Source organism: Argentina silus (assembly GCF_951799395.1).
Source record: "Argentina silus genome assembly, chromosome: 16".
Taxonomy (NCBI): domain Eukaryota; kingdom Metazoa; phylum Chordata; class Actinopteri; order Argentiniformes; family Argentinidae; genus Argentina; species Argentina silus.
The window spans coordinates 18,358,335-18,374,684 of NC_139670.1; the positions used below are offsets into that span (position 1 = coordinate 18,358,335).

At 44.7% G+C, this 16,350-nt stretch overlaps 1 protein-coding gene across 1 annotated transcript in view; it reads right to left on the reverse strand.

Moving 5' to 3' along the window:
* fmn2b (formin 2b) overlaps positions 1–13,321 on the reverse strand; it is a gene marked incomplete at its 5' end in the record, with an annotated part of 51,378 nt that extends 38,057 nt beyond the window's left edge. Inside the window, 4 exons of the mRNA XM_083688224.1 lie at positions 1,577–1,727; positions 4,963–5,129; positions 10,984–12,873; positions 13,033–13,321. Coding sequence (XP_083544350.1) covers positions 1,577–1,727; positions 4,963–5,129; positions 10,984–12,873; positions 13,033–13,321 — 2,497 coding nt within the window. The remainder of the gene's footprint in view (positions 1–1,576; positions 1,728–4,962; positions 5,130–10,983; positions 12,874–13,032) is intronic.
* Positions 13,322–16,350: the final 3,029 nt, after the last annotated feature.

Consider the following 16,350-nt stretch of genomic DNA (forward strand, 5'->3'; position numbering starts at 1 on the left):
GTTAGAAAGCTCTAAATTACTGGTTTTACCTTATTTATTTTTTTACATTCATTTGTTTAACTTTTGAATGAATGATTCAGTATATAGCCATTGATTCTTGAAGATTATAACTTCTCATTAGACCAACCCCAACAGAACCAACAATATAAGCTTATTTTACTCCATTGTTTGTAAACAATGTAATTGTAAACAAACACTGTATAGCTTCAAAACATATCATTTTGATTTCATGAATGGTCAGTCCTTGCATCCATAGTTCAGTGTATGAAATTGAGTGGTTACATTTCTCCAGCCTCATCCCTCAGCTGTTTACCAAAACAAGTGGGTGACCACTGTGTTGTTACTAAGCATGTAGTTGTGACTAAGCATGCCACATTGTTCACAAACGAGAGAGAGAGAGAGAATTGACATATACTCTATATTTGTTGGGCATTACGTTAAAGGCAGAAAATGAGAAATATATAATACCTCATTTCATATCAAACCAAATGGTTAGACGCACATGCAGTATTTGCAACCTAGATGTTAGTCTGTCTTGGAACACTCATTTTAAGGTTTCAGGAGCAGAATTAGGGGGAAATTCAGGGGCAAAGTGATGCTGAGAATCTCAATTCGATTTTTGCCTGCCTAAACGGTGACTCATTCCGTGTTGCTATGCAACCTGGCCCCTTCTAGCGGGTGGGAATACAAACGAAAAGCACATGATGTAATGCCGAAAGTTACATTTGTAAACATTGAGCAAACAAACATAGCCATGAAAGACAGTTATTACTTACCTTCATCATCCTCTAAAAAGGTATTATTGCATGAAGGAAGGAAAAATTCAATTTAGAAACAACACTTTCAAACTTGTTACATTTCCAAAGCATAGTTATTTTGTGGATATTGTAAGTTGATTAGGCTAGCTAGCTGATGGCATTCTTCAAAACGTGGATGTCTCGGACCCAGCTAGTCCTACTTTTAAAACCTTGGTGAAAAAGGTGAAGCGAGGCTGCATATTTTAACTTGGGCTCTCCCTCTCTTTCTCCCTGAATGCATAAATCTATTAGCAAACGAAGCCTGAGCGACAAGCGTCTCCCAGGCTAAACAAAAAGGTTAAAAAAGGAAGAGGAAAACAACAAATAAAAAAACGAATGAATAACTGCAGGAAGTGAATTAACTACAGAAAAAGGAGGTATTTTCCCACAGAAGTATTTTCACCTCAACCCTCTACTGTAGCTACAGTATATGGTTTGGCACCGTTCTCTGTATACATAGGGCATACATACCCTTTCCGAATAATCCCCTCATTACAGAACATAGTTTGTAGAGCAAACAGCTGAATATGGGGTGTTAGTGCAGGGCTGAGACAAAAGTAAACAGTACTGTACTGACATTAACATTCTAATCTACACTACAGAGCCTAACCAAGCTGAGCATTCCTGGTTACGCATCCACTGAAGCAGTGCCAGAAAGGACAACGTGAAAGTAAAAGATCAGAGCAGGCATGGTATGGCTCAGGTCGGCCCTGTAATGTGTAAAGCCTCATAGTGTACAGTAGAGTGTGTAAAGGTAACTTGGTAGTGAGAGGCCCTACCCGCTTCTGTGTACTTGAGGCCTGGCCTCTCCTCTCCCCCTGGTCTGGGCGGGGGCCACATGGTCTTGATGTGGCCAGGGATCCGGCCTTCAAAGTGCTCCATGGAGTGGGGTGGCTGGCTGACCGCTGCCCAGGTGTACAACTGGTCTTGCTGAGGACAGATAGGGGAAAAGTGAAATAAGGAGAGAGGGTTATGGTGAGGGCATTCACTAAAATGGCCCAATGTCAAACCAAAACCTACATGATTCCCCCTTAAAGATCTGACAGAAATAACAGGATAAGTATTGATAATATCCAACAAGCCATAAAATAGGTGGCTTAAGGTGATTTTCAAAGAATTTATCACGACAGAGCAAGACTGTTACAATCAGCAACTTCTTAACGATCACACTCTGTACATTGCAACTGATTGTTGTCCTGGAAGGGATGTCAGACCAATAAATCGCACAAAACAAAGAGTTCTGTAAAGGCTTTAAAAAAACACCTTAACTACATAAACATGATATGCTGTCATCTGTTTAACAGAAACCTTCCAACACAACTAGCTTCCTTTCCTTGATTCCTTTCTTGCGCCTAGATTGATCTGTAAGATCAATGCAGGTCCGAAGCAAGTAGCGAAGTCCACTTCCATCATATTGCTAAAACCTACCCTACCAAGTGTCCTCTGACATCAGACCCAATAACAGAAAAGGAGACACCCTTCAATATTGTTGTAGGAGCAGACAGCCAGATTAGATTCTGGGTTTGGAGATGACTAGCAGGCTAACCTGCAGGTGCTCGAACAGGCTGCACTTTCTACGGACAGTCTGTTTGAGTTTGAGCCAGGCTAGGTCCAGTCTCCTCTCCCTCTCCTCCCCTCCTCCTCGCCCCAGCCCACTGACCACCAGCAGCTCCCTCACAAACTCTGGCACCTGGGCCAGCACCACAGAGTCGGGCGCATCAGCCACCACCGCCGCCAGTGAAGAGCACCCTGCAGCCGACTCTGAGTCGGTGTCTGTCACACTCTCCTCCATGTTCTCATCGGCTTCGATACATCATTTCCTGTACATTAATATTCTGTGTTTGTGTGCAGGTGTACAGGAGGGAGTCCATAGTCCGTCATACAGCATTTAAACTGCAGCCTGATCAGCTCTACGGTACGCTGGGAAGGTTCTGGTATTCCGTTATCACTGGGAACAGGGAAACTGAGGAACTTGCGATTCCAGGGAGAAGAGAGAATGTCAGAGGGACTCGCTCCCAGGTTGTAAACAGTGGTGATTTTTTCTGATGTTGACAAATTGTGCTGTCCCCCTCCTCTGTCCTCTCCTGACAATACTGCAGACACTTCCATTCAGCTATCCTTGATTCGGATAATCCCTATGACGGTGCATGATGCTCTGTAGTTCTTCGCCCCGATACCTCCTCCATCTTCTCTGTTCCTCTTCCTGCCATGGTGGACGTGACAGCGACAGCCCAGTCTGGTCCGGCCAGTCCCCCACATCATCCTCCTCACAAACCTGCTGGCTTCTTGCTGTCCTTGCAGCTTTCTTCCCCAGGGCTGCGGGCTAGCCCGCCTGCAGTCGGATCGGGTTCCTCAATGACAACGCTGGAAGTATGCGCAGAGGCGGAGGGGGGAGAAAGAAGGAGAGCAGAGGTAGGACGGGGGGAGGGGCGTCGGTGGCAGAGGACGATCAAACATTCCCAGGACAGGTCAGTGCTTGGCATTCGTGTTGCTGCCCTGCCCGGTGATCGATGCAGTTTCCTTCACCCCCCCCCCCCCCCCCACCCCGAGTCATCAGTGTCTAGGGTTGCGTTTGGAGAGCCTGTCACGTATGCCGTAGCTGGGGGAGCAGCACATGCGCTAGGGCAGCAGAGGAGTGCTGATACAGTGTGTGTGTGTGTGTAGGCGAGGCACAGCAGCCAGCAGCCTAGAATCCTCAGACACTGCAACAGTGACTCTGCATCCTCATGCATTTTCTATGACTTTCACTAAAGGCCACTGTGCTGAGGTGGAAGGACTTGTCACACCTCAACAACGTGGGGTGGATGTTCTATTCATGTACCTACCTCTTACAGTAACAAGCTGACGTGAAGGTCAAAACGCAATTAACACTCACACCAGCCTGGCTGTCTCTATTCATGGGGCTAGGAATATAAACCCCGTAGATCAATTCATAACATCAAATAAATACTCTCGCACACAAGCCTTTTCATCTGCATGTCGTGTGTATGTGTGGGGGAAGTATTTATTTTATGAAAAAGGTGACTACTCATGATATAAATGCGTCATGCGTCATCTGACTCATTATTCTAACCATGTCTGTTCTACAACCCCTCTAGTTTTCATAACTTACAGTACCATCATTCAGACTCTTACTGTGAAATATGACAGTTGCTGCACACAAACCGAGTATGGTGACGGTGCTTTGATCAAACTCACTCGGGAGACAACTGGGAAATGTAGTACAAGCAGTTGTGTGGATCTTACACAACACACTAGACAGAAAGCTCACACAGGGAGCTGTGTGTGTGTGTGCGCGCACACATATGTCTGTGTTTGCGCATTACAGAGCCGTTTGAAGATCAGGAGCCAGTCACATCCAACTGCCAAGACTGAACAATCACCTCAAAAAACAGATCACATTGTCCCCAAATATGAAAATGTCCTACTTCCAAGGCAGGCAGGGATAATCATCAAGTGCCTTATATACTAAGCATATCAAGACGGTAGTGCCTTCAAGGTTCAGATGAGGGATTAGAATTTTAAGTAGCATTCATAGGATTAGTTATGGTAGAAAACATAGCACGGTATGTGGGTGTATCTAATAATAAGGTATACTCTCAACAAAGATATTTAACGGGCGTATGCATATCAATTGCTGTGAAAATGAGAACATTTGTCTTAAATTTGCCAGCATGGAGAAGACTATAATTGGGTTGAGGTAATGATGGGCAGCGCTCCCTGGTCTGACTTAGTGCTAGGGTATGAAATTCTAATGATTTAATCGGCCATGGCTTGAGTGCAAATCTAATCAGAATTGATTTACACAATGCCATATGTTGCTGAGGACCCTGGGTGGTTACCAAGCACATGCTGTTCCAGGGAAAAGAAAGAACCACAGTTTGAGAAAGGCTGCAGCTAGTCAACTAGCAGTTGGTTAAATCATCTTTTCTTATCAGATACAAAACAGTAGCAACTTAAAATCCATCATGGGTGTCCCTCAAAAGCTAAAAGTGTTATAAAAAGCAGTTTTTATAAAACCTCACACATTTAACAAAAATAACTTCCTTCAACAGGGTCTCTAGGCCAATGATTTCTTGTCACACACACACCTGTCCATCAACAAAAAAGACAAGCCACAATCTCAAGAAGGGGGGGTGGTATACAGTACAGTATGGGGACTCACATCGAACTTGGTTGTGATTTGGGAGGTGCTGCCTCCGTACGGCTCCCTGAAGCAGTCGCTGAAGGGCAGCAGCAGTCCCATGGCCAAGATCCTGGAGCACAGCTTCTCGGCCTCCTCGGGCTGGGCATCCTCCTGCTGCATGAACAGCTTCTCCAGCAGGGTGCGCCCTAGAGCCACACAGGGAGAGAGACATCCAACATCGGAGTTCATCTCTATTGCATTATACCGCAGCAGAGTGCACCCCAGAGTCAGACAGGGAGAAACAGCATTGGAATTGTAATATGTATACACACAGCATGGAGGTCCCTAGTGTGACTGGGAAAACATCTCTGTAACTTCACACTATTTGAGCATGTAATACTTATCTGAATCAAATTAGCCTGTTCCCAGATTTGTAGATGACCAAGTCAACTCCTCTCACTATCTACTATTGCAGTATAATGAATTGGCATACGTCTACAGATCTGGTTACATGCTAGCGTCAAACACCTTACTAAGGATAACAGAGAATGCAAATACACTGCATCCTAAATATGTGCGCTTAAACGTGTGTTCAGTCCTAAGCATTGTGGGGGTAAAGAATTATAGAAGCAGTAATCCTAAATAGAAAGTAGAAAAGCTAACAACCAGTCCAAGTCCAGTCTATTTTGGTATCTGTTGACGTCATGCGTTTCTTGGTGTGTGTGTGTGTGTGTACAGTGAGAGACTCTCTAGGGCTTTTGGTATTGAATACAAAGTGGATGGTGAATTTCCACCCCTCTCTCAAACACCAGGCATGAGTCACGCTCACGTCTGTTCCTCCCACGGCACATCAACATGACAGATGGTTAAATGGTGTCTGAAGGTGCCGACGCGTTAGTGCAAACAGTATGATGAGTGTAGCACGACCAAAGCTTACAAACACACTGGTTTTACCTTGCTCAGAGTAATCTCAAACTGGCTCTTTAGATTCCTGTAAAAGACAGGCATCGACACATTTTAAAAGAAAAAGGAGAAGAAATGCTATTCATGGGGATTAATGAATGCTTCAAGTATTATGACATTGACAGTGTCGGGGGGGGGGGGGGGGGGGGGGATGCTGTAATCTAAGTGCGTACTAAGGAAGCTAGTCTCATTCCCTGTGCGGTCGACACATTCCAAACAGGCAACCAATCATGCGACAGAACACACCCCGAGGCTGCTAACCTGCATTTCAACACTCCACACGTCAGTGAAGTTCACAGGGTAAGTGAAAGTGAAATCGATGTAGCTCTAGTGAAGCCCCCCACAGGATCGTCCCACTGTCTGCCTCCCTGCAGTTGAGCTAGAAGAACTGATGGGCCTAATTCAATTAATGTCGCTCCATTTACTTCATTAGTCAATATTAGGATAGGGGCTCAGTGACGCGAGCGGTCTAGACTTCACCACTAGCTTTCCACATCCCAGTCATTATGAGGTCACTGTGGTTCATTTGGTTCCGAATTCACTTAATTCGGTTCCGAATTCACTTCATTCAGGGGGGTCAACTGAAGTTAAATTCATGATTTGATAAGTGAAAAAACGATATTCCAATTCATCCCTGTCCCTGAATAATCTAAATTGAAAACAAGAGTTGACCCAAAATACTACTGTCCAAGAAGCAGTTTAGAGTGGGCTAGCTAGACATAGTAACCTTGTCCCCAGGCTATTCTGCAAAGCGCATATAAGCTTGGAATAACAACGACTCAAACCTGACCTTAGTGGGAGTGAGGTAGGAGTGGGAGTAAAGTACTTGTCATTATTGATTTCAACGAATCATACGACTGTGAGGCGTGGCTCTGGACCAGAAACATGTGCTACGTTGGGAGGAGGTGTTGTGGGAGATGGTTGGCAGATCAAGCCAATGGCTATGCGACCGGCAGAGTCTCCTGGTCCTTGCATTGTAAACGAAGGCCAGGTATGATGCGTTGGTCCATCAGACATTTCGAGCATTCTTTGGAAGTGTCTGGAAATGACATTTAATACTGTACAGTTACAGTAACTCCCTGAAATACCTCCCACCATGCGAGGATTATAGCAAGAATAGCATCCTAGCAGAGAGGGTGAGGAGTGAAGACTTTCTGGTATGAGAGGGTATTAGGGATTAGTGAGAAGCACCGTTATGATCTGAGAGAGAGGAATGTGTCAGTGTCTCGGTTACTCACTGATTCCACAACACAGTCAACAGACCAGGGTCTCTGCATCAACACTGTACTTAACCAGAGGTCTGTGATTCACATCAGGGTATTTGGTCATAGATTAACCCATTTGTGCCGACTGCCGCGCGACATCTACCGCCGGTTGCTGCGTTGCGCACATTTGAATTTACCGCCATTTTTGATTTGTCGTAATTTTCATGAGTGCAGCATATAATGCACTGTCATTGGTTCAAATACACATGAGGCGGGTCTTGTTGATTTTTTAAAACCACGTGAGCACCCGAATGTCGTATCGTGGAAAATCAATCAGACATACAAGTGCGTTCGGCGAACCACACGACATTTGGGTGCTCACGTGGTTTTAAAAAATCAACAAGATTTTGTTGAAAAAGCTGCACTCATGAAAATTACGACAAATCAAAAATGCTGCGCTGCGCAGCAACTGGCGGCAAATTCAAATGTGCGTAACGCAGCAACCGGCGGTAGATGCAATGCTGCGTAGCGCAGCATCCGGCACAAATGGGTTTAAGACAAGACTTGTGTACATGTTTGAATCAGGGGAGGCTGGTGCAAGTAGAAATTGGAGGATGGGCTCATTGTAATGCATCGAATATAGAATGAGGAATCTCCTGTGTGAATGTAGGTGTTTTTTCAGCTGACTAATCATAAAATAACTTTCTCACAAGGCCAAACAGAATATTGCATATACTTCAGCATAAAGTCTCGGTCGAGATTAATAAGAACCAGAAAATGTAAACATGGTGAGCTTGCTTTCTGCCGTCTAAAAAAATTATTTACTGTAATTAAGTGGAGAAGCTTGCACATATGACAGAGAGATGAACATAAAATGGATACGTTGATTTTGATCCACTATGGTAGGACAATTTGATATTAGCACCTTGTGCATCAGTTCTACAGAGATGCAACAGACATTCATTATTAAAAATGTTCAATTCAACAGAAACTACAATGTGGAAAACAAAATGCTGCTCTAAGTCTTTTTATGGGTTTATCCACTGTGAACTGTTTATCAACAGCATGCCTACAAACAGCTAGCTTGCAACACTTGCTAAGGATAGACTTACTGTGTGTGTAGGCCTGGGCCTCATTTCATTGTGTCCAAGAGCCTCATTTCTATTGATGTGATTCCCAGTCTGACCCCCCCCCCCCCACACACACACACACACACACACCTCTAATCAGCAGGTTTCCATGTAAAAATCCATGTGAAACCATTACCAGTTTCCATCCGCTGTGCGTGTGGGTGTGTGTTGCAAAAATATCCGAAAATAAGAGGATATCCAGCAGCTCATAAGAAACAGAAATATACATTTTCTTCTGTTGATTCACTGACAAAAACAACCTTCTAAAATATTTACATTCTGTAGCCTCTCAAGTTGACGAGGGAGTAACTGATGTCAGTAATCAATATAAAAGCTAGAGCTCCACTGGGCATGCTCAGTCTGAGCCATCTGGCAGTGAGAGTGAGAGACTTCACATACATAAAAGCATTTGTGTGTGTGTGTCTGTGTGTGTAACCTGGGCTGTGCTAAGATACAACAAGGAGACCAAGGAGTACAACACATCATCTTCACACTATTCCTTTTGTTTCATCTGTCTCTGCACTAGTGTCAGAGTTAAACTCTATTTAGGATTTAAATATGGTAAATAGGGATCAAGGAACCACAAACAATATGCTAATTATCGTAACAAATATACATCAATCACCATATAATATCTGATATAGTATTGCCCCAGAAGGGTTTGTAATTGCTCTTATATCCTAATTACTGTGATGAATTAGTATTGCCCCAGAATATACTATGTGTCCTACACAGTGCAGATAGGGCACTTTGAGGTGTATGGCCGGAGTAAATAGCCGTCAATATTTGCTAAAACATCGCTTTAGACTCACTCATCTTATCCATATTCTAGACTTGTTGCAGAGTAGAGTGATGTATTGAAATATTTGAAAAATATTTCTGTACAGTCCAGTTTATACAAATATAATAGGCATGTGTAAAACTATACGTAATCACACCAAGTACAACATGTACAACAAGTACAACTTGTTTTGTCTTGATGTGTTGTTTGTTTTGTTCTTATATGATTGATGTCGTGCTTTTGCTTCTTTTCTGTAAGGTGACCTTGGGTGACCTGAAAGGCGCCTCCAAATAAAATGCATTATTATTATTATTATGTACATTTTAAAGATCAAAATTACTTTTTCAAAATTGTATATACTTTGTTGGATAATTTGTCCTCATTTCAGCAAAAAGAGAAAATATTGTGATCCCATCACTTTCCATTCACCTTTTAACTCACGCTTTTATTTTGAAGCCGTCAAAATGGCGAAAAGAGAAGAGTCTTAATGGAGCTGGATGGAGCTTATTGGAGTTCAGCAAACACAAGGGGCATTAGACTGCAACATTTAAATGGAGTCTATAACAAAAGACTATGAAAACTAATAAAGGAACAGATTGGGATTATCAGGGCTGCAAGTTTTAACAAGTTGACAGTTTTCATGTTATCATGCTTCTTGTCTTTAATAAACATATGGGCCTTGTCCAGAAACAACTCGAGCCCCTACTCTATAAATACTTGTGTATATCTGAAAAGAGTGAATAGGTGTACACAACATGGCAAAAATGCTACCTACCCTATCAGAGGTGAAGCTACTGCCATTTTGCATTCATCCAATTATTTCTATATGAGAGTCAAGAGGGGTAAGGATCAGGGGTTAAGGGTCAGAGCTTGTTTCTGGAGTCAGGGTCTTCGTATAGTAAATCCAGCGTATATTTTGTGCTCAACATTGCCTGCACTAAAAATAAAAATGCCCTCAGAATATGTTCTGTCCAACAGTGTCAGTGATCACAGAGGGCATATTCAGCTCCCAGCAGATATACAGACCGTAAACCACTTCTCAAAACAACAACAGTGAATGGAGACTGAACTAAATGTCTCTCCACTGTCACCCTCTCCACTGGGAACAACAACTTGTTTCTCAGTTGGACTGGTTGTGGGAGGAATGGCTCTTCCGTTTTACAGTTAGATAGTTAGTTTCGCCAGACCAAAAAACAAAAAGGCTACTGTCCTTCTCAGCCAACTGTCCCAATAGCTCAATAGGCGCTAGTGTTTGTTTATGCTAAACGCAATGTAAAGGAATGAACATAAACTGTTAAAGCCACAATACGTAATTTGGAAAATGTGGTAACATTGGAAAAATGTCAACTACATAGAAACAACTCTGCAAGGACTGACAGTCTTGGACATCAGCATGAGTTGTTGAAGCTTGAAACATATTCTAAAGATGTACAGTGTTTGATTAGTTCCTGTTTGTAAACATTGGAGTAAGACAGCCTTACATATTGGGTTGAGGGGGCAAGACAGTTGTATTAAGCTCATGAGGCATCAATGAGAAATTCCTTACGAATCAATGGCTATATCATACATTTTGTATATCCAAAAACAGCAAAGTACGGATTGCGGCTTTAACATGAAACAGATACTGCATAAGCCCTGATGTGTTTTGTGTTTGTGTGAAACCCGGAAACATAAGAGCCGTGTTGAGTGTGAAACCAATACTACTGAACAGATTTACCAAAAACAATAACAGTGGTAAACCACACTGCTTGTGAGCTACATGAACAGAAACCATGTTATGAATATGTATGAGGCATACTGGAAATTGCAAGGCAGAGGAGAAACAATGTTTTGTTCTCTCAGAACCACACTGCAAAGAGTGCAATAAAATAAGAGGGAGGGCAGAGGCCTACTGGACCCATTGGTTACAGTACAGAACATCTGCTACTACTGTGGTGATGTTTTTCTGTTTTATGATGTGACGTGAAAAAAGCAGACTCACCAGTGAAGACATCCTGGAAGCTGTAGGTGGACCCCTGGCCACAGGAGGAGCGACGGGTGGGACACAGGGGCTGGCTCCCGCCCCGCAGCCGGTCCTCCGAGCCTCCGTACTCCTCCAGGTAGTCTGTGGAGCCGGCCTTGTCGGCCCGTAGCCGGCCCAGGAGCTCCTCGGTCCAGTCGGCCGAGCGGCTGAGGGGCCCAGCGATGCTGTGGGACCGCTGGCGCTTCACCCTCCTCTTCTCCGTGCGATGGCCCAGTTCGTGGCAGCGCCGGCGGAAGAGGGGGCTCTGGGAGGGCGAGTGGGCCGGGGAGAGGCCCGAGCTGAGCTGGCGGGTGGTGGTCTTGATGTAGCTGGGGTAGATGGGAGGGTAGGGTTTGACGGTGGGGCTGGTGCCAGCTGTGGGAGAGGGGGAGGAGGCCAGGGTGGATTTGAGCAGGCGGGTGGCCAGGGTAGGGCTCTCCTGAGGAGGGGGCCACTGGGTGAAGGACACACTGCTGCTCTTCCTCCTCTGGGTGGGGATGGTAGGGGGGCCCTCCCAGGAGCTCAGGTCCCCCGTGCTGAGGCAATCCAGGGACTCTGTGCTGTCAACAACCCCTTCCCCCACCTCCACCTCCACCTCCACCTCCACCCCCACTTCCACGGAGACATCTTCTGAGCTCAGGCCTCCTTCCTCGTGGCTCTTGTCACTGTGGCCCAGGCTCTCTTCAGTGAGTGGAGGCAGGTCCAGGCCATTCTCCCCCTCCCCCTCCTCCTCCGCAGGCTCCACCGCACTCTCAAAAGAGGCCGTGAGGCTGGGGAAGCTGTTAGCGCTGGTTGTCTTGGTAACAGGGCAACGGGTCTCGGGGGCGGTGGTAATGGGGGGCTGAGCATGCTGGCTGCTCAATGGCTCCTGATCCTTTGTCCCCGCGGCAATCGCACAAAGAGCTGCCTCAGGCTCACCCAGGTCGCAGTTTAGCTCCTCTACAGCCTGGGCAACTCCGCTCTCCTCCTCCTCCTCCTCCTCTGCCTCCTCCGCTCGATCCAGAGAGAAACACAGCTGAGAAAGCAGGCCATTCTCCCTCCACGAGACAGAGCCTGCCTCCCCCAGCACAGCAAGAGGTTCCAGCAGCGACTGGGGCTCAGGGGGGGTGGTTTTAATAACGTCAGCGCTCTGTTTACACTCGAGGTTCCAGCTCAGCTCCTCGGCCACGGTCGAAATAACGACCCCCTGCTGGAGTCTAATAGCCTGCTGGATGTCAGCGAGCAAATCCTCTTGTTCCGCTGCCGAGTGAAAGCTGTAGATATCCGTGTCCGAGCCCGAGCTACCCCTTTGTCCCTCCCCTGCCGCCGGAGGGTCCGGGGCTTGCCTGCGCTTCTCCTCCACCGCCAGATGGTCGTCACCGCCACCGCCGCGCTCCGTCTCCGTGTCTGACGGCCCCAGTTCATCCGCCGACAGGCTGAGATCGGGGGTTTTGGCGCTGTCCAGCTCATCCTGTTGGGAGGCCAGTACATCCTCTCTGGACCCGCCCGTCAACCCGCTGCCTTTCACCTTGGACAGGTTCTTGCGCTTCCTGATGGAGAACACCGACGATTTGGACTCTGACTTGTTTTTCTTCTTGCCGCCCGAGTCCCCCCCTTTGCCGTGCTTGCCGTGGTGGACTTTTTTGCCTCTCTTTATGCCTTCCGCCTCCCTCGGCCCGCCGGCGTCCTCCACCGCCTCACTGCCATCCCCCGCTGCCGCTGCAGCCCTCTTCAGTTTACCGTCCTGGTTCCCCATGATTCTCTGCAGGGACCTCAGGCCATGCCTGTGACTGCTGCTGTTTTCTCTGCTGCGTCGTCGTTGCTGTTGGTGCTGCTGTCGCGAGGTTCCGCTACCGCTTCTACTGGTGGGCGATCGGGAGGGCTGTCTTTCTGGGGATGATGATGATGACGAGAGCAGCAGTCGCGATGGGGATGCTGATGCAAAGGAGACGTACGCTGCTGCTGCTACTACTGCCTGCGCCTGCTCTCTTTCTCTCCCTCTCACTCTCTCTCCCCTGTCTGCTGGCTCCACCGATCTGCATAATGGACTCACGCTGACGCTGAAGGAGCGTCCCTCTGGTGCATGCTCAGTAGAGCACTCTGCCTGGCTGCCGTGTGCGCCTGCCCATGGCTGGAGGAGGAGACAGGGCTGCTTGTACGGCTGATGCTGTGGCTGATGCTCATGCTGGTACTGGTGGGGCTCTAGGGAGGGGAGGCTGGGAGGAGGCTGGCTGGGGGTGTGGTTGTGTCTGCCCACTGGCTTCTCTCTGAAGGGGGTTCTCACTATCCTCTCCCTCAGAGCCGGGACCTGCCTCTCTATGGTCTGGATGGCTTTCATTCTCAGCTGCTGACAGGGACATCAATGTTAAGGAAGTTCTCTGGATAACAAAACAGTGATTTAAAAAAATAAAAACATCAACCAAACAATGAATATACAGTAGTAGGTATTTTCTAAATAGTGCTTCTAACATTGACAGTATTTCATAATGACAATTAAACAATTAAAGCAAATCACAGCTAAATGTGTCTGAGACAAACATATATTCAAGAGGTTTGACAAAATACATTATGTTTTTTGCTACTCACTACTGCTACCTACTGTATGGAAAGAGAAAGTGCATGGACAACCAGATATTCCTAGATTTCTTGTTTTATCCATGTCCATTATTAAAGTACTAGAAATGTAATAATTCTATTTCCAGGGCTTTATACCAGTCATCTATTCCAGTCATATGTTGACAGGCATAACGTATTTTAGACGACCTCTGGGGACACCAGTAAGAGGCTTTCTTTGTTAAGCCATCACAATTCCCCAGAGGATTACAGACAGTCATATTGTGTTTCATTTGGGATTAGGCACCACATTTCCATCACTGCTCTGATACTAACACTACAGCAGACCGCATAGCACACCCAGCACTGCCAATGGTATGTTTTAAATATGATATTCATCCCTGGTTTAAAGAGGGGGAAAAATAGACAACAATATCCAAAATCCAAAAGGTGTCATGGTACACTTTGGCATCAACATTAGTATTAAAATGATTGGGATATGCAATAGGTATATACAAAAGTTAGGTCTAATAAAGATTTGGATACTTCATTCTTACATTGATCAGTGATCAGTAAAGCAGTAGACAGGATGTGTCTCCATGCAGGCACAGGGCATTCAAGTCCAGTATTAGGTCATTAGCAAAGAAGGTCCAGACACCATTGCAGGAAGGTTTTAGCCCGACAAGGCAGTTTGTCACGACTTAATGTGAGGGAAAAAACGAACTCATTTCTAACTGGACGTCAAGTAGAGCGAACCAATAAGGCCTATGGCCGTATTATCAATACCTATGCGTCGTGTTTGAGTATGCTACCGTGTTGTGGCACTGACAGATGAATAAAACCAAGGGAAAGACGGATGGAAATGAGGTGGGAAAAAAGTTTGACACGTGTGTACAAAAATATTCCCCCCAAGAAAGTTGAATTAACGTTCACTGATTTCACTTCATACTTACATCATGCTGCCTGAAGTTGACAGCCACCCCAAACGTCCGGAGTACTCGACCATCCATCCAATCACACGTTTATGAAGCACACCTGGGCATGATATCCAAGTATTTTCATGTGACCGATTTTTGTTCTGGGTGCGACCCACTACTGAAGCACTGACAAATATATGTTCTCTTGCTTGATTACATTTGAAATAAAGCATCAACATCTTCAGTTTAAGTGGCCATTAAACAGCTCCGTGGTGGCTTGCCAGACGTGTTGCTGTGGTAATGCTAATTCGTATTAATGCTCACAATTAGTGTTTATTTGTAGGCCAAGTTTACAGCAAGTATCAATCAGTTTAAGTGTGAAATATAAAACATAGATGAATTTGAATGAATGGTGTAAAATGTATGAGCAGCAAACAATACAACACGGACATCTAGTGGTTGCTGTTAAGTTGACACCCTCAAGCTCATATGGAGTGGATCCAGTATAGTACAATTAAACAACTATGGTGCTTTATTCATCATTCATGTGCTGTAGCCGGTCAAAGCAGACCTCAATGTGGTAACATAGTGTACCAAAAAACAAAGGATACAATTGTATTGATGATGGTACATTTTAATGAACAAATGAACATTTGAATTCAAAACCTACAATTGAACCAATACAGGAACATGTACAGGCTTACTGTACATAACATAAAGCCATGGGTGTTATTAATCCAATATGTGGCACAGCACTGAAACACTGATGAATTTCACAGTATGAAACTTTATTTCCCTGTGATACATGACAGTTCTAGAAATCCTTCAAAAGACGTGAGAGTGAGCGTATGTCAGAAGATTTTTTCTTTTTTTAAAATCATTATATCATAAAACTGAGCATGCAGTTTGTGTCATTGATGTGATAACAAACAACGGAAGAAACAAATAAAAGGTTTTATAAAACATTCTTACAAATAAGTACATACGATTTTATGGCTTAATACATTACCACAAGTCAATTATATCATTTTGAAAATGAAATAACACTATTATGTGGATTTAATAAACATATAATCATGTGTAAACACATCCTGTCTATCTGACCACATATATAAATTGGAATTAAAACTGATTCTGATAAACCAAACCTGGGTCAAAATTGTATATTTTTCCAAATACTTCACGTGGGCCTGATTGAACTTGCTTGGCATGCTGTCTAGGTGGGGTTTGCACTTTTAGTACTTGCGGTGGAGCTAAATCAAGCGCCTATAAACATGATATAACAATGAACAGGAGAAATGCTGCCACTTACATGAAGACGACAGAGTAGCAGTCTGCAGAGCACCACTACAGCCTGTACTACAACCTGGACATGTTTACAAAACAGTCATATGCTGACGTTTAGATACCGTCATTCCATTTGGTGGTGTTAAAAAATGATCAATCAATATCCCTCATGTATTCCTTATGAAAAATGTTTTCTCTATAAGTCAAATTAATTATATTTCAGGCTTAAAATGTTTTTAGGCCAAGTTAATTTGATCTACTTTTTACAACTATAGATTTAACTTCCCTTTCTATATCAATGTGCTGTAGAGGTACAATGCACAATGTGAATGGTCACATGTTGTTTTCTAGACGTCAAATTACATACTGGGATGAAGTATATGACTGTAAGAAATGCCTATGTCAAATGCTTGATGCATCCTTTAATGTAACTGCAAAACCTTAGTATTATTAAGGTCTCTGATGCTCAGGTACATCAAACTGTAAGGTAACGGATCAACTTAACCACCAAGCAATATAGCCTAGATACAGTGTGTCTCCTATGCATGTCCGCCATCTCAAGTGAGAGGTATGAAATCATTTTGGTGACACTTCACTTTCTTTTTAAACT